Source organism: Prinia subflava, chromosome Z, assembly GCF_021018805.1.
Source record: "Prinia subflava isolate CZ2003 ecotype Zambia chromosome Z, Cam_Psub_1.2, whole genome shotgun sequence".
NCBI lineage: Eukaryota > Metazoa > Chordata > Aves > Passeriformes > Cisticolidae > Prinia > Prinia subflava.
In genome coordinates this window covers 46,962,089-46,980,346 of record NC_086283.1, presented here as the reverse complement: position 1 = coordinate 46,980,346, position 18,258 = coordinate 46,962,089, and the positions used below count along the sequence as shown (strand labels likewise).

General features: G+C 41.2%; 1 protein-coding gene across 1 annotated transcript; it reads right to left on the bottom strand.

The window, feature by feature from the left end:
• Positions 1–374: 374 nt before the first annotated feature.
• Positions 375–11,049, bottom strand: GCNT1 (glucosaminyl (N-acetyl) transferase 1). The gene is made up of 3 exons (XM_063423116.1): positions 10,753–11,049; positions 3,894–4,026; positions 375–3,503 (listed from the first exon to the last, which is right to left on the bottom strand). Exon 3 carries the CDS (start codon positions 3,365–3,367, stop codon positions 2,087–2,089), a length of 1,281 nt encoding a protein of 426 aa, XP_063279186.1. The 5' UTR covers positions 3,368–3,503; positions 3,894–4,026; positions 10,753–11,049; the 3' UTR covers positions 375–2,086.
• Between the last annotated feature and the right edge of the window lie 7,209 nt (positions 11,050–18,258).

Sequence of the window (18,258 nt, the reverse complement as noted above, 5' to 3'; positions counted from 1 at the left end):
CCATTTGCTAATGCTTGTCATGAATTCCACTGCCATCTCAGGAATGAGACATCTTGCAGTAACTATACATGACAAACATGAACTGATACAGAAGGGAATAATATCATCCCTCACAGTGTCCTGTTCTTTCATCCCCAAGTTTCTGTGCCACACTGCAGCAGCTAAGCTAAGCAAGAACCTAACTGGAATTAAAATCAGATGAACCAGTTAAACCTAAACAAGCACAGACATATGAACAAATGATCATATAGGGCTTATCTCAACTGCAGCTTCAGTCATGTATGGAAAACGACAGTAAAAGTATCTTTGGCTTTCACCACTAGAAGTTATTTGTGGTATTTTCAGAGGGACTTTAATTGTAGGAAGAGACAATACAATTTAAAAAAATAACTTTATTTTTTCCATACTTAGTGTTAAAATAATCTGGAATGCAAGGTGAGCTTGACAGAAAGCAGAAACCAGCAGTTCCATCAGTAATATTTAGACACTAATGCAGTTCTTTAAGTTTTGAGAAACTTGAGTGATTTTGATACAAAAGCAAAACTCCCCATACACTAAGAAATGTAGAATTACAAGTCTAAATCTCATCAGGCACAAAACTGAAGTTTCCCTGAGAAGATGTAATTACAAACTAGTGTATAAACTTTATATCACACTATCAGGGTGCTTTAAGAATACAAAAGAAAGATTTGAATTTCTTAATACTCCATGCTGAAAACATTTTCAAGAGGATTGAAAATTACATATAACAGAACTGCAGCAAACAGATCTAAGTAATATGGTAACAGCTGGCTTTGCATATCCCCTTTTGCATAGCTTTTAGATAATTTTAATGTTATATTCCTGAGATCTTTCAGTACTCAGTATGAAGTGCAGTCCAGCTGCTTTTTATCCCAACCCATTTTTCTCTTCCAGTTAGAATTACATTCATGGGAAAAAAATTAGGAATAACCATGAACAACATGCATTTTCTATGCCTTAAACCAATTTAGCCAAAGGAAGTCCATTAATTACACCTTCTAGACAATAAATATTCCAAACAGTTGGCTTTCCAAAAACTGCTGTCTGATTTTGTACCTAAAGCTCCAAGCCTCAGTGTGCCACAAGGCATATTTGAGACGTGTCTCTTCACCCCCTTGTCCATGTGTTATGAACGGAAAAAAAAAAAAAAAAAACAAAAAAAAAACAAAAACAAAAAACAAAAAAAAAACAAAACCAAAACAACCACCCCACAACTGACCCTCTCCTGGCTAGAGTAACACCCCCCACACCCCAGACAATCTGAGCAGGGAGAGCTGCCCTGAAGGAAAGTTGCCTGGCAACTTTTCCCTACCTAATTGAAATGTGAAAAGAAGCTGCCCACACCTAGATAGCCCTATTGTCCTTTGTAACTACCTCATTTAGCAAGAGTAACTTCGGCTATGACCAGGACAAATGCATATGCATTTGGATATGCAGATAGGGCAGGGCCGCCCCCGTGGATCCTGGGAGGTTTTTTTGGGGATACTGCACCCCGGGACAGGAAGCTGGATTCGTCAGAAGAGAATGGGATAGTGCCCTGGCTGAGCGGGGAGTGGGTGCACCTCCTGGCCTGGTTTGAAGATTGGCCATGACCTGTGAGGAGCCTGAATGGAATGGGAACCGGCCAGCTGAGCTGACTGATGGAGAGAGAATGGGAAACTCTTGAAACTTTTCCCTGAGGGCAAAGAGCTGACTGCCACTGCTCTGCCTTCTGATGGTTGACCAGAGAAAACTGCCAGCTGTTTCTATGGGAACAAGGACTCAGCATCCACTGGGACAGCACCTGCTCCTTCAGATGGCTGCAGTAGTGTGGAAAACTCCGATCGGACTTTGCAATCCTGCTGATGATTTTAATAATGAGCTGATCACTTTAATAAAGAGCTGAATATTAATAAAGGCATATGCCCTGTTCTTTTCACATGGACAAGGCAGGGCATGAGCACCACCACACCAACAAGGTGAGAGTCACTATACCCATTATCAGCTTCACTACCATTGCTGTAACACATTAAAGTACATTGCAGTAGAATATTTGTACCTATGTTTCCTAACAGGAGCATACATTTCAGTTCTTTTGGAGATACAGAGCTTTGTGCCGCAAATACTCCTCCAAGCACTTCACTGCAAAAGGGTCAACATCAGTGTCAAACTTATTAGCAAACAAGTGGTGGTTTCGTAGCATCCAGTTCAAGTCTCCCACTCCAAAGACACAGACAGAGCGGATGTGAACTCCACTGCACGGTGGGTAGGGCGCACCTTTGGACACGTCACCTTCAAAGTACTGCCACTTGACAAACCTGGCCAGCGCATTCATGTCAGAAACGTCGTACTTGTCACTGGAAGAAAATGCTCCTGGCACTTCAGGGATTCTCTGAATTGTTGCCCACAGGTACTCATCTGGGCTGTAAGTATCTTTAGCCCACTCGATGAACTTAAGTATTTTGCTGTTTTCTAGTACATATTCTACAAAGCTTCTGCTGACTACAAAATAGGCACTGCCAGAAAAAACTGGGGTGCTGAGGGGTGGTAGTTGTTTGTCTATGCCTGTGTTCTTTATTTTACCATCAATAATCTCATGGTGTTTCTTCCACCTTACTTCTTTATAAACAGGCATTTTTTCTGTTTCCAAGCTGTTTTCACCTTTAAGGGCTTTTAATTTCTCTACTATTTCCTGGTTGGTTTTTATGGGAAAGTCCATACCACATAGGTTTATTAGGTATTTCCAGTTTGAACTTCTTCTGTAGAGATCTTTCATGCAGTTAATGTCTGCCTGCACTCTGCTCCATGAAGCATATACCACACTCTCTAACTGGCTGGAAATAAAGACATTATCAAAACATGAGACTATTCCCTTCACAGCAGCAAAAAAGGATTCTGGAGACTTTTTGTCTACATGAATGCAGTAAAAATTCTGTGGAGCATAGATTGATCTTAGAAGTCTATCAAGCATCTCAATTTTGTGATAAACCACTATTGAGTAAGCAATTGGAAATTCTGCTTCTTCATTACTGAGAGGTTCCATAATGTATTTCCTAGTCTTGGTGAAGGAGGCACAGTCTGCAGTCATGTTAATATAATCATCTGTTGTTGGTCTGGGGCGTTTCTTAAATGACACTGATAATGCCTCAAGCTGTACTTTTTGTATTTCTTCTATATCCCCTTCAATAATCTTGGTGCAGTTAACATTGCTAATAGGATCTTCTTTTGTTAGCTCCAGATGTCTCCGATTTAGGAAGTCTTCTTTCTGGTTAACTTTCAAAACTGAAATTATTACTAAAATGAGAGTTAGACCTAAGAAAAGCCTAAAGCGCAAGTTGTGGCAAAACCGTAATTTCCTCTTCAGCATTTCAAATACCAGGTAGCTTTGTAGGGCTAAAAAAAAAGTCCTCCTCTCTCTTCATATGAGTTTCAACAACTTCAGAAAAAGATTTTGTGCTTCTCAGGAATTTGGCAAGTTTTTCAGAGAAACGGAAGGAAAAATCCTAAAATAAAATGGAATACGACAGTCATTCTTAGCTTAGAAAGGTTTCTTTAAAAAATTAGTGATTAATAATCACATTCTTATTTAGTGACAGTAAAAAGCTGAATAGTTCAGCCAGAAATATTCTGATGAAAATTAAAAATTAACAAATATATTTTATAGAAAAACTCTGAAATAAGCAGACAGTTTTCATCAAACTTCCACAGTTCTAATGCTACAACCGAAGTTCAGTAAGAAAATACGGCTGATTCAGCTGAACCTCAAACAAAATTGAAGTCAGATACACTACTGAGAAGCAAGTATTTCTTGTTAATTCATGCTTTAGAGCTTAACTACAATGTTTAATAGCCACTCCAGGGTTGACATAGATTTCTTTATCATTAAAACTTACCACTCACTTCCTGGATAGTAGTCATACTTTAGTTATCACTGGCGAAAAAGTCCCTGCAGCCTTTCAAGATTTTTATGTGAGATAGTGTCTTCAACATCCTGTGTATGAGCTTAGAAATACCACCAGGAAACAGCTGATGAGAAGGGCAAGAAAAAAAGTTATTAGCAGGGCAATACCTCAATTTTCAGAGTTGTGAGAAAACTTGTTACTGAAGTGCTGAAACAGCTTTGTAAGGTAAGAGACAACACTTATGACCGGTATCTCAAGCTGATTTGTATCAAGTCACTGCAAGTGCACAAATCCATGGCAGTGTTGTATTACCGTCATTTAAACACATTTTTTAATGATTCGGCAATTGCTTTTATGCGGAGGTACGCTGCAATACTGAACTGCAACAAGATTTCTAGCCAATTTTATTTTCAACTTTACTGCACAAGCACTAGATAATTTTTGTTAGTTCTGTTACTCTCTTTAAGCACCATTATTCTGTTTCAGTACTCTGTGAACAGAATCACTGCAGTTGTGCTACAGCTGTAGCTGTGTTGAGAATACTGCACTCTAGAACTGTACTGCAGAACTCAGTGCCTTTTTTTTTTTTCTGAAGGTGCTCTCATGCAGGTAAATTGATTAAGAACAGGATATCCTTAAATAACTTACATTGCTACTCAGATGCTACTTCTAATCACAAACTGACTGCCTAATAGTTTAGTGCAGGTTTGAATTTCAAACCAACCTCTAATTGCAAAAGTTTACACACAGTTTGTACACAGTTTACAGAGAACGCCTTCCAAAACATGAATCTGTAAGTTTATGAAATATAAAATATTTGAGAGATAGAAGGCTCCTACATTTTTACTACTTTCAAGAGAAAAAGATAGTGCCTCAGAATAACTTTTTGAATAGCTCTAAGAGTAACAGCTACTCAGAAAACCTGGTAAGAAACTCCATTTAAGAAAGGTAAGTGTGTACTGTGTCCACTACTGTGTTCTGCCATAGGCTGTTCGGCATAAGGATTTCCTTTTCTCCCCTATTTTCTTTAAGCTACCCCAGTATCACTTTAGGTTTTAACTCCTAAACTATTATTAAGCTGCTTAATAGCTGTGGCTATGAAGCTGCTACTTGTAGATCTCAGAACAGGTGCATTTAACAAACGGAGGCATGGCACCACAGAGTTTTTTGTTACTCATGCTGCCTGGGATGCATTACACATTGGGTCCACCACTTTGCCCATGGCACTGCAAACTGACTGGGGGAATGTAGCAGGTGGGAGGAAGGTGTGGAACACTGCACAAACGTCTAGCACAGCTATGAGAATCAGACATTTTTTAAGGAAGCACTATAGTCAAATATTTTGAATATCATGCCAACATTAAGCAGAGACCATAAACTAGACACAAATTTATATCTAACAGCATTATATAAACATTTTATTTACGGAGAAGTGTACTTTGTTTTCAGAATTATAATTGTAAGTATTTCATCCTGCATTTCTAATTCATTTTAAGGAAGGCAGATTATTTATGCACAGTATAATTTAGGTGTAAATTGAAGTCAAACTGGAAGAAAATTTAAATTTTAAAACTTAAGGAAAGTAGCCCAGTGAGCTAGCATGCATTTACAGTTGAAAGCACACAGAGGGAAATTTTAAGAATGAGGTCTTATGCTTCAAATTTAAAAAAGTTTAAAAAGAAAATGCCAAAATTCTGGCTGTTTGCCATGTGACATCGAACACAATAACAATTTAGAACATGTTTCAACATGCTTTGTAACTTATCACACACTTTTGTACTTCATATCCCGCTTGTTTTCACTAGTAAAACAAGTGATTATTCTGAGAAAATCTCAGAATATTTTCTGTGTTGTGCTTGAAGAGGGATCCAAGTACTCAGTAATTTGACAGCCTCTTCCTTCCGCCTGCTTTCTGGTTTTATAGATTACCAAAAATAATCCACTAAAAACAATATTCATCATATATTAAATTAACAAAGGAAGGAGACTAAATATGTGATAATGTCCACTGGGTATATATTTTCATAGGATGAAGTTTGTGATACTGGTTAACCTTCAATTACTGTATTCTGTCTACAAATTTAAAAATTAAGACATTTCTAGAACTAAAACTGTACTTCAAATACAGTTATATTTGTGATACCTTAGCTGACACACATTGGAATCCTTTCTTTAGGCTGTTAGCACTATTATTTTATCCGATTCTTAGGTTTTATAGGAGCACTAGCATTGAGAAATAACACACGCTCAAAATTACAATCCTGTCACTGTTCCAATGGAGGGAGACAATCTTAATTGAAACTAACCATGGCAGTCTTCACCTTCTAAAATTTTCAAAGAATAAAGCTTGCTAAGAAAGCTCTCCTGCTCCCATTTTAGAATAAAACTTGGTTGAGTGCAGGATAAAGAATCCCTTTCAGAAAGACCTTGTATACCCAGCTGGGTGCAATTCCTCTATTGTTCAAAGCTCAGAATAATCAGACCCGGCATTTTCATTATACCAAAATGAGAGATCTGCAAACATTTACACATTAACATGGCTCTTATCTTTATGTGGATTTTTTTTTCCCCTGCAAATTTCTCTCACTGGCATGTTGCTTCCTCAGAACAATTTCAACAATAAGTTACTATTTGTTTATGCTCACAATTTCAAAGTCCTAAAATCTGATCACATACCATTCACAAAAGCCGATCTTTACAGGGTAAGATTTGTTACCTGTCATCTAATAATACACCTAATACACTTACTGAGCCTAGAACACTCATTAATATAGTTTTGGGCTACATTCAGTTAATATTTTAGTAAAGCTTTAGCTCTGCATAGCCTTAGTGTGCACACTGGAGAATTACTTTGACAGAGGCAGCACTTTGCACTGTGGGAGAGGTGGAGGAAGATTTGCAAAGCTATGGAGAAAATGCTTATTTGGCAGCCTTCATCCTGCTCTCAACTGAGGTTCAGTTGTAGAAGTTACATACCTGACCCACTTCCTCTTTTTACTGCTTTCTCCTCAAGTCAAAATCTGTATTTCTGAAGCAGTTGCCATTAAAAGAGGAATCTTAGAGCAGTTGTGGGGAGTTAGTACAAAGGTTGAGTTAGCTGCCCACTTGCCTCTCTCCTGCCAAAATTATTCTTTACAGCTCTGTACAAACTGTATGGTATGACCAAACAAAACCAGGATAATTTCAGCTTGATTTCTAGCAAACACAAAATCCCACGAGAAACCTAGGTCTCCAAAACAAAAGCAGCCCAAAATCTCCAAAACAAACATACAAACAAAACCCCTGCCACCAAACAAAACACCTTTACCATAGTATACCACAGCTTGGAGGCAGACCAGAGCTGGAATGGAGATTTGGTGCAGATAGGCTGGACTGGAGCTGCTGGTCCTGCAAATGAGGATGCTGGTGAGCGTGCAGAGCCAGCAGGGCACTGCTACCCCAGCAGCCAGGACACCAGCCTCTGGCCACCAGCACAGCACCGCCTCTGCAGCTTCCCCACACCACTGCTCTGGCACCACAATGTGCTGCCTGTGGAAGGAGCAACCCCACTCCCATCCCTGGCACCCACCATGGGGCCAGGAGGAGAGCAACAGCAGATCTGACCAGACAGCCTCTGGGGAGCTCTCCAGACAGTGGGGCCACAAGGATGGATTTGCTGGGAAGTCCTAACATTTTACCAAAGCATATCCAGAACGCTTCAAACCAGGCACATCCTATAGTTACTACAATTACTATGCTTCCACTCAGATTCAGTTACGCAGAACATTCATTCTGATGAGGAAGTGATTTTTAAAGCATTAAGCAGCTTGTATAAACACAAACACGCTTAAACAGAGACTGAGTGGACTGCTGTGTCATCTGCAAAGATCTGCCAGACACAGAAGTGATTTACTCAGCTTTCCACGACACCAAGCAGCACAATCTTGAAAGCAGATACGTCTGTAAATAAATCAAAGAACTTGTATTTGTTCTGTTAGGTAGTGTTGAGTCTTGAGTCTTAGTGAAAATGAGAACTGGTCATAAGCTACATAGTTTGCTTACCATAAGCCTTTATGGGACCCCTGATTTTGAAATCATATGCATCAGGGTTTCATGTGGGCACAGTTGACTGCAACTGACAACACTCTGTAGGAGTAGACACTTTTCCTTCAGAGGTGCTTAAGAAAACAATAAAAAAGGGAAAATGCACTCCCTTTTTACAGAAAAACCCACAACACATTTACAGTCCTTTGTCAGCTTGGAGGATGACTTTAAACAGGAGTCCACAAGGGACTAGTACTGCTACATCCACCACCACATGGAAATTAAATACTGAGAGTAGCTAAAAGTAGACAGCTGTTTTTTCAGAGCTAGAAAAAAGATGAAGACAAAATCAAACCTCCAGGTTATTTGAAGATCTTGTATTCAATTGTTAGGAATCTAACACACTAAAGTATTCCTGTTTCAAAAAATGAGTAACACTTACATGAACACACACTTCATGTAGACTGTTTTACAAGCCCTTCTAGAACTCTCATATACATCTCTATCACGTAAACCTTCAGCAGAACAGTTCAAAGCCTGATGACTACTTCCAGTCCTGTCTGTCTGTAGAGGGCCCACCAACAGAGCTAACAGTAACAAATTTCCACCAAGGAGAGTAAAGGTGTTATGGCAAAGTCATTCAGTGACCAGTTCCTACCTCAAGAAGCCTGCAACTCTTAGTATGGACAAAAAGATATGTTTTACCTCAGTGTTACTAACACTGAAAGTACAGACAAATCACAAAACAAAAAATCGTGAAATCTTTAAACTAATGTTGGCCAATTTAACATGTGGTAGAACTGCCCGGTGTTCATAGTAATTTGTACACTTTGGCTACTTCAAGTTAAAACGTACACCTATTTTTTTCACATTCTTCTAAAGTAGGACCTATAATATCACCAGGAAGAGAGCAGTTGCTGCACTCCTCATGCTCACATAAAAAGTTTTGGTCATTGCTGCCTTGTGACAATGCTGGATTTCGTAACAGGACACATTGGCAGGAAGGGTAATCTATAAAACCAGAAGGCAGGCGGAAGGAAGAGGCTGTCAAATTTTTGAGTACTTGGATCCCTCTTCAAGCACAACACAGAAAATATTCTGAGATTTTCTTTAGTCCTATGGAGAAGCCAGCATTTTAAAGCCATACCTACAGTTCATCAGTGAGCTAACAAATCATCAGTGAAGTTCCTCAGATAGTCTATCACAGTTTTCCAGGATGAGGTTTCTGTTTGTTTCATTAAGTTCCTCTAACAGCACCACCATTATCCCATATATAATAATGCTGCACATTGCAAAAAGTGGTGTCTCTGGAACTATGAAGTAAACCTAACAGTAAAAGTTACTTCAGATGTAGTACTGGGTATGCTACATTTCTGTGGTATTACCTTTTTTCACCTTTTCTAAGACAGAATTCTATGTCGATAAAGTTAGGTGTTTTCCAGTTTCAGGAACTTGGGAACCAGAGTAGAGGGAGAACTTTTTAAATTACGTTAAAATCCAAAGCAAAACTGAGAGGAAATTTTAGAAAAATGAAACAAAATCTTTTAATAAAACTAGCAGTGGGTTTTCCAATGTGGAAACAAAATTGGGATAGTAGGATTTTACTCAGTAAACATAGTATTTTCAGCAAATAGATTGTAAATCTTTAGCTTGTATCTTTGCCTAGCATTTAGTTTATATTTAAAAAGAAGGCAGACCTGGCAAAGGTATTAATCAGTTTTTTAGCAACTTTTGGCTCTTCTCGCCTCAGGAAGTGAGTATTACCCCAGCCAATTCACATTTCACAGGAAAAGCATTATGCTGATAACCGGTATACCCTATAGGCAGAATAGCTAATCACTGGGGAGAGAAAAATATTTTCTTTTGTATACACCTACTTTCAAAAGCAATGTAAGTGAACTCCAACTTGAGCTACAAATACTGCACTATTTTTCACAAAGATTTTGAAGTTATAAGACAGAAAAGCTAGATTTGTCCCCTCTTCTCTCACTACCATTCCTGACCCTCATTCTCGCCAGCTCTGTGGTCAAATAACTCATATTCCATTAAAAATGAAATTTAAAATAGCAGACTTCAAAATGGCAATTCCCTCCTGCTGCCACTCCTCCTCTTTCCCACAAAGAAGTCTACTTTTCTGAGTAACGCTGAAAGAAGGCAAAGTGCCAGAGCACAACTGAGTCTCCTGTCAGGCTTCCTTGTCAGTCCTCTTGCCCAACCTGGGCCACAAAAAAACTATTTACAACCTTCTAAACAGCTTTTTTTTTTTTTAATTCTGACCAAAAAAAAAAAAAAAAAAAAAAAAAAAAAAAGGTTTTTTCAGGGCTTTCCCAGTTGCAGTGAGTTTAAGAGAGAGAGAGAGGAAAAAAAAGGCAGCACAACCTAGGACTGCAACACCTCCGGACCATCAGGTATGCCCTGAACCCTGTTGGCGCTAGCAGGTCTCACAAGAAGCCAACACCCCGGGAGGGCAACAGGCTGCCCCGGGCTCCCCGCACGCACAGCCGCGAGAAAAGGCACACGGAGGGTGGGCAGACAGACAGACACAAGGTGGGAAACAAAACAAACTACGGAAAAAGGAGGTGCGGCGGGGAATAAGTTGAGGAAGAAAGGGGAAAGAGAAATGAGAAGGAAAAGGGTAAATCAAGAAGCAAAAGGACATAAGTGGAAACAAAAAGAATGGGGGGGGAGGGGGGAAGAAGAGAGGAAGATGGAAGAGAGAGGAAAAGGGGTAAGGAAAGAAAAAATAAGTGGGGGGAAAAAGAAGGAAAGAAGGGGGGAAAAGGACAGAGGCACAACAGATGCGTCTCCCTGCCCTCCAGCGCAGCACCTGCCCGACGACACGGCGGCTCCTGGAGTAGTGCTCGAGGCTCCGCAGGGTACGGCGCCCAGGAAGAGCGATGCTCCGGGCCAGCCCGCGCTGCCACCCGCTTCGCGACCACGCCGCTCCCGGTACGCCCACAGCACCCAGGTGCGGAGCGGCCCCGGGGCAGGCGGGAGCCCGGCCACCTCCCCCGCGGGCGCGGCCCCGAGCCGGGCCCCGGCTGCTGCCCTGGGCTGCGGGTCCCGCCCGGCCCCGCGCCCCTCCCGGCTCCCACCCGCGGGTCCCGCCGGCCCGGCCCGGCCCGGCCCTCCTCGGCGCCGCCGCCGCCCTCAGGGTCCCGCCCCTGCCTCTCCGCGCCCCGCCCGGCCCCGACCTCTCCCACACTGTGCCCTTGGCAGCCTTGGCAACTGCGCTTGTTTATCCGTTTTATTGATTCTTTTAACGCTTCCTCCGGCAGTGCCGGTAAGGCTGGAACCCGCACAGGACCAGCGCCTGTGCGGCTGATGGGATCGCAGGGCTTTGTCGCGGCTCCCAGCCCCAGACGGGCGCCGCGGGGCGGGCTCGGTGTGGCTGCGTGAGCCGCGTTCGTCAGGGGCACCGGCGGGGCCGGCGCTGCCGCGGCCGCACCGCGCAGCCCGAGGCTCGCCCGCTGCTACACGCGGGCGTGGGACAAGCCCTGAAGGAAAACCGAGGGAGACGGAGGGGAGGGCGGAGTGCGAGGAGAGCAGACCCGGCTGGGAAGCGGTGCACGAAACTCGGAGCGGTGAAGAGTACGACTGTGTGGGCAGAGTGTGAAGAAGACACAGATTTCCTGTTCGCTTTGTCCATTCAAATATCTGTCCGACAATAAACACAGTCCAGGGGGTTTGGAGAGCTGTGAAACATGGAGGTGGAGCTTCGGGGCAACGCCCTTAATATTTTAGCGAAGTACTTTGAAAGAAAACAGAAAATTAAATTTCAAGGAAATAAAAAGTTCAAAGAAAGCGTGTGCCTCATTAAAAACCCCCAAGGGCTGCAGCCTCTAGCAGTTTGAACAGTACTTGCAGAATTCCCCCAAAATCCCTGCACATCAGCATTATCTGGCGTGCACCTTGATTTGGCAGCTGGAGGCACACTTAATGAACTCTCCTGGCCATTTCTCATCCCAATTGTGAGATTGTACTGAGGGGTCCTGCATCTGCAGCGATAAAGAGGCTGGAAGCTAACAAGAAAATGAAATTAGCTTTCAAGGCTCTTACTGGAACACACTGCCAGCAGAAGAGGGAATTGCCTCCACACATCACCACATGGATCAGACAGCGTATTTTAGGAATGGACTGCAAGATTTCAAATTTTCACCATCATGTCGTCAAGAGACTTTAATATATATATGCTGGGTAAAGAATTAGTGTGTGACTGCATGCTAGCTTGGCAGTTCTCCCTTTTTCCTCTTTTCCTGACAGATGTGCGGGGGAAAGATATTTTCTAGTGTGTCTGTTATTTATAGGGCTGAACTTCTGATTGTTCTTGGAGAACCATGCCAAAAGGGTCTTTAATCTGTAAGCCCAGCAGAGGCTGGTAAGAGAAGTTACCAGTGGGAGACAGAAATCTGGGGGAGTGGGCAAGATTTCCTATTAGTTTTCCCCATGAAGAGTAATGTTTTATAATTACTAATGATGTATGGTTATAGACAGTGACTGTCTTGTTGGTCTTCCATGTAAATTAGAAAATAAATCATAACATAAATTTAAGTATTTGCTCTCTTGCTAAACCACATGCAAAACATCGCAGTATTGCAATCACAGTACAAGTAGTAGAGCTGACCACCAGTATTCTTAAGAGAATGAACTGGGTAAGCTTTAGGGACAGATGTTTGCTCTCACTGTGTTCCATCCACCCTTCCCTAATTACTTAAAAAGCTACAGATGCAAAGATGTCTAATGCAAAGTCACCAACTTGAGCTGATATATATTGGTGCACTAACAAAGGACCATCTAACAAGTACTTCCTGTGGGAGAGGGGGAAAAAAAGGTATTAAAGTCATTACTGCATGTAATTATTTTGGGTAGAGGACTGAAGTCAAGAAGTTTGTTATTCTCTGGCACAAGTGAAAAATGGAGTTCTCTATAGACTGACATAATTACAGAGGTTGCGATCCTTGGCTGAGTATGCTGGCAGAGACCCATCATGTTTTTAGTGCAGCTTTGTGACATTTCAAGGGTGGTATTTCACTTACAGTCCCATTCATGGATAGTTTTGTTAGCTGTTCCTGAAAAAATGGATGAAATGGGTTTGTGACTGGTGTTTTCTTTTCTAATCTTGAGTCTGGATATGAAGATGACAAGGTCCACAAGCTGCCCTTTCTGGCATGTGACAGATGTGACTGTATGGCAGCTGCAAAACAAAAAAGTTATGTTGTTCACCATTTTAGAATTACTGATAGACAAAGCCATAAAAAAAGTGGAATTTAGAGGCAAAATAGAGACAAAAGTGAACAAAAAAAAAAGCAAGTTACAATTATGGGAAATTTAAAATACATAAATGTTTTTGCTGTGAATTTTGATTGGTTTGAATTAAATCAGTTTGTACATGAATATTTGATTGATGTGGTAAGACCAACAATCTACTGAGAACCAATACATGCAAACAACATTGAGAAAGTTTCAAAAATAGTTTTCTGTGCATGGCTAAACTAGCTAAACTAACATAGTTAGAGTACCTCATGCTTAATGCTAATTCTTGTAATTTTACTTGTTTTAAGGAAGTAAAAGTTTCATTTTTCTGAGAAGTCAGACAGTGGCCTCGCATTTTGTAATAAAAGCTTCTCTACTAACTTTTGTAAAAAATGATTGATTTCTCTGCCATGTAGGTGTAACCCAAATATCTATTTCTTCTGATAATTCGGACCTAGCATTAGAAGGATGCAAGATCCTAATATCTATTGTCAGACAGACAGAGGATCCTAACTTCAGTGTTGAATCCTACTAGGGATTGAATGTTTCTTCATAACGAGAGTGTGATCTTACTGCATTAGCCTTCTCTAAGGAAAGAGTTGCTCCTATCCAGATTTTTTTTCTCTTCTCCATAAACATCCCTAGCAACATTTACCTTTGTTGTAAAGTTTATGAGACTTAATGTTGTCCTAGATTCCCAATTCTGCTTGCTCTGTACCTGAGTAGGGGAAAAAAGTAATATTCAATTTGCAGATGAACTCTTGAAGGCTGAGCCTCCACATAAATTGGGGGTGTAGTGTGCCAAAGATGCAAACACCGTGTGCTGAAATAAAAGGTCTGAAGAAGATGATTGCAGCTGCCAAAACCATTTAAACAACAAAACATTGTCTAACACCTCAACCCATTTTTGAAAATAAAGAAAAGCATATCTAAAGCATATTGTAGTGTGCTTCTCTTTAGAACAAAATGTCTACTGATATGGCTTAGTACTAATTTGTAGGGACAAGAGTGGCTCATACCTGAAGTTCATTAGGAAAGGTCATGTTGTCTTCCTCAGACTGTATTTAATACATATTGAAAATAGTATTTCACTTTAGCAGTTATGTGCTTACATAGAATTCTGATACTATTTGAGAGGCAAATTTTTCAGGTAAGTTTAAAATAAGTTTAATATGAATGGACTATTTCAGTTCTGTATGATCAAGGACATGCTAGGACAAATTTCTTCCAAGACGCTGGCTGGCATTTAGTACTAATTACAGAATTGAAAATAACGTGGAGTGGATTGTGACTTTGAGTTGCCAAAATTACTGTAAAACATATACTGGGTAAAACAGGGACCTCTTGTTCTACCACTGTGGTGAGTTTGACCTTGGCTTGCTGCCAGATGCCTACCCAGCTCTCTTACTTTTCTTCCTTGACAGAACAGGATGAGAAAATAAGATGGAAAAGCTCATGGATTGGAATAAAGCCAGGGAGATTACTCACCTGTTACCATCATGGTCAAAACACACTCAACTTGGGAAAGGTTATTTACTGTCAATTAAAAATAGAGTGCAATGATGAGAGGAAGAAAAAAAAAAAGATAAAACTAAAAACACCTTCCTCTTAGTTCCTCTGGTTCTTCTCAGGTCCAACTTCACCCCTTCATTTCTGACTCTTCCTACTTCTTGCCTCCTGAGTGTTGCAGGAGCATGAAGAATGATAAGTGTCATCAGTCCATAACTGCTCCTCTCTGCCAATCCTCCATCCTGCTGCTGTTTGTCCCTTCCATGTCCTTCACAAACTGCTCTAGTGTGGGTCCTTTCAATGGGCTACTGTCCTTCAGGAACAGATGCTCCAGCATGGGTTCTTACCCCAGGTAGCTGCTCCTGCCAGGAGCCTCCTCCTGCGTGAGCTTTCTACTGCCTACAACTTTCTTCAAAACACACACCCAGCTGCTCCTTCTGAGACTTTCCATGGGCTGCATGTGGATATCTGTTCAACTGGGGACAGCCATGGGGTGCAGGGCAACAACCTCCTCCACTATGTTCTTTTCCAGGGCCTGCAGAAGAACCTCTGCTCCACCATCTGAAGCACCTCCTCCTCCTCCTTCAGCGGTGGCATTGGTGTCCATAGGGATATTTTTCCATGTTTTTCCCACTCTTCTCTCTCACAGCTGCTGTAGAGTAGTTGTTACACTTTTTGGAATATGTTATCACAGAGGTGCCACCAGTGTCACTGACAGGTTCAGCTCTGGCCAGCGGTGAGTCCATCTTGGAACTGTCTGGAACAAGCTGAGTCCCGTACGAGGCATCCCCTGAACTCCTCCTCCCACCTCACCCCACCAACTTTGCCAAATAAACCAAATTGAACCACTTGAATTATTTTTTGTTACTCTGATCCAGTTAAGAAGTATGACTTGCTGATTGCACTGTGAGTGAGAGGCAAAGGCGAGAAGCAAGCTTGATGTTACCATGTCTGCTGGGGGAATGAACAACTCTTCTTGCTGACTCCTTTCGCAAGAGTGGTAAAAGCCCAGCCTGATGTAACCTGGCAAAGACAGCATTTTAACCAGAAGGAGAATCAGTCAAGGTCCTCCTAAGACACTAACAAATGAGAAAAACTTCAATGGTCTGAACTATTTCAAGTTTTATTTATGAAAATTATCATTTGTCTTAGAAAGTCCCCTCTCCCAAAGTAATTATAAACCAATGCTGATATTATGTGTATATAACCATAAATAAACACATACATATATGCAGATCTATGTGTTATGCATCAGGAATTCTGAACTAATGTTTGAACTGGTTTCACATGTCCTCTACACTTTTGAAATATTTCACAAATTACAGACCTTGGTCTCACAATTGCTTACAGGTGATCCAACTGCAGACTTCTGAAAGGACTGCAGACTGTGTATCTACAATGCTCAGCTCAAGCCCTGTCTTTGATTGTCTATTGACAGTTTCATAAGTCAGCTTTCCTGGTGAAGTTTCTTTCATTTCTCCTTCTTCGCTTTATTGAAGCTGTTGTTACAGCTGCATGGTGGGTTGGTCTTGGCTGGATGCCAGGTGCCCACCAAAGCTGCTCCATCACTCCCCGTCCTTAGCTAGATAGGAAAGAGAAAAAATATAACAAAAAGCTTGTGCGTCAAAGAAGGGCAGGGAGACATCACTCAGCTATTACTGTCACAAGCAAAACAGACGCAACTTGAGGAAGTAAGTTTAAATCTTAAAAAACACCTTTACCCTTACCTGCTTCCTATGATGAGCTTCACTCCTGATTTTCTCTATCTGTGCATTGTAAGTGGGACAGGGGACAAGGAATGGAGGCTGTGGTCAGTTCATCATGTGTTGTTTCTGCCATTCCTTCATCCTCAGGGGGAGGATTCCTCACAGTCTTTCTCTGCTCCAGTGTGGGGTCCCTGCCATGGGAGACAGTCCTCCGTAAACTTCTCCATTGTGAGTTCTTCCCATAATCTGCAGTTCTTCATGAAGTGCTCCAGCACAGGTCCCTTCCACAGAGCACAGTCCTTGAGGAACAGACTGCTCCATCGTGGTCACCCGTGGGGTCCCAAATCCTGCCAGCAAACTTGCTCCAGTGTGGGCTTGTTTCCATGGGGTCACAGCCTCCTTCAGGCATCCACGTGCTCTGGTGTGGGATTCTCCATGGGCAGTAGGGGGGTATTTGCTTCACCGTGGACATCCATGGGGCTGCAGGGGCACAGCTGCTGTACTGTTAGTGTAAGATCTGTAGCTAATATTGTCTGGTATTGCTACTTGTAGACAGGAGAAAAAAAGAATTCTGTATCAACACTTTTTTCCAGCATATCCAAACATAAATGTCAGCTTAGGACCATGAACCTAAAGTTCCTTTAAATGTTATTTGTATGTACACAATAAGACTCCTATCTTTACTTTGTTCTATCTTTAGCATTAAGCTTTCAACACCTACTCATAATTTCCCTGTATGGCTTTCCTTATGAAATTTTGTGTAAATTCTGTAAAAAGGTGGTATTTTTGTTATTTCTGCCTTTTTTTTTTCAGTTAGGACTTTCACTGTATGTTATTGATTGTTATGTGTTCATTTTTTATGGCAGAGTTGCTCTACTGGCATCAGCTGAAAATTTTTTAAGATTTCAATTTTAAGGATTTTTTTACTAAAACTTGTTGTGTAGGAAACAGAATGTTCTCCTCTCTCCCTCTAGGCAGTCAGTCTCCATATAACATGCTCATAAAAGCACTGTATATATGATTCCTGAGAAACTGCATGAAGTGTGAAATCTGAACATATGAATTTTCCAGTAGTCCCATAGGAATTGTTTTGTATCATGTCAATTGTGGATAAAATTGATAGACTGATATTTTCCATCATTGTGTTGCTATGGTTTTCGGACGGCACAGAAATAACAACATGACTCTCCATGATGGTAAAGATGAGAGCAAACTTTATTCTTCTAAATTCTACTTTTATAGAGTAGTTCGGTACAAAGAACATGATTGGTTATTCAGCGTCTACACTCTTTTGTAAATATTTCTTTCCAGTAAACATGTTGGAAAAACACCACCTGCAGATAGTTTCTCACTTCCCAAGGTTTGTTTGAATTCCTCTTTAAGATTTCTCAGGCTAACATGAGAAAGTTGTTCGCCTGCCTTTCACACAGACAGTAGCAGAGCCTGAAGCCTAAATTCAGACCAATGTCAGGCCCACATCATTGGACTAAGTACTCCATTCTCTAAGAAAATAATAAAACTGTGTATATTCAAGTGTAGAGAATTGTTAGGATTAATAGCCTTGCTTACCACTTGAAGCTAAAGTATGTGAGGCCTTAGGCTGCAAGAATCTGAGAATCACTCTCTGAGAATGAACCTTTGGATAAAGCTAATGGTGCAACCACAAAACCAGCTGAAAGTGGCAGATACAATCAGAATGAACCTAAGAACCAAGGAAACATTTCTAAGGGAACACAGTAATTTTTCAGACAAATGTCAGCCCAGCAACCAAAGTATAGTTGGGGTGTGTGGTCTGGAACAGGGGTCCCTCCTTGGACCACACATCTCAAGTTCCTCTGAATGTCAGATAAAGAAACAAATTATTT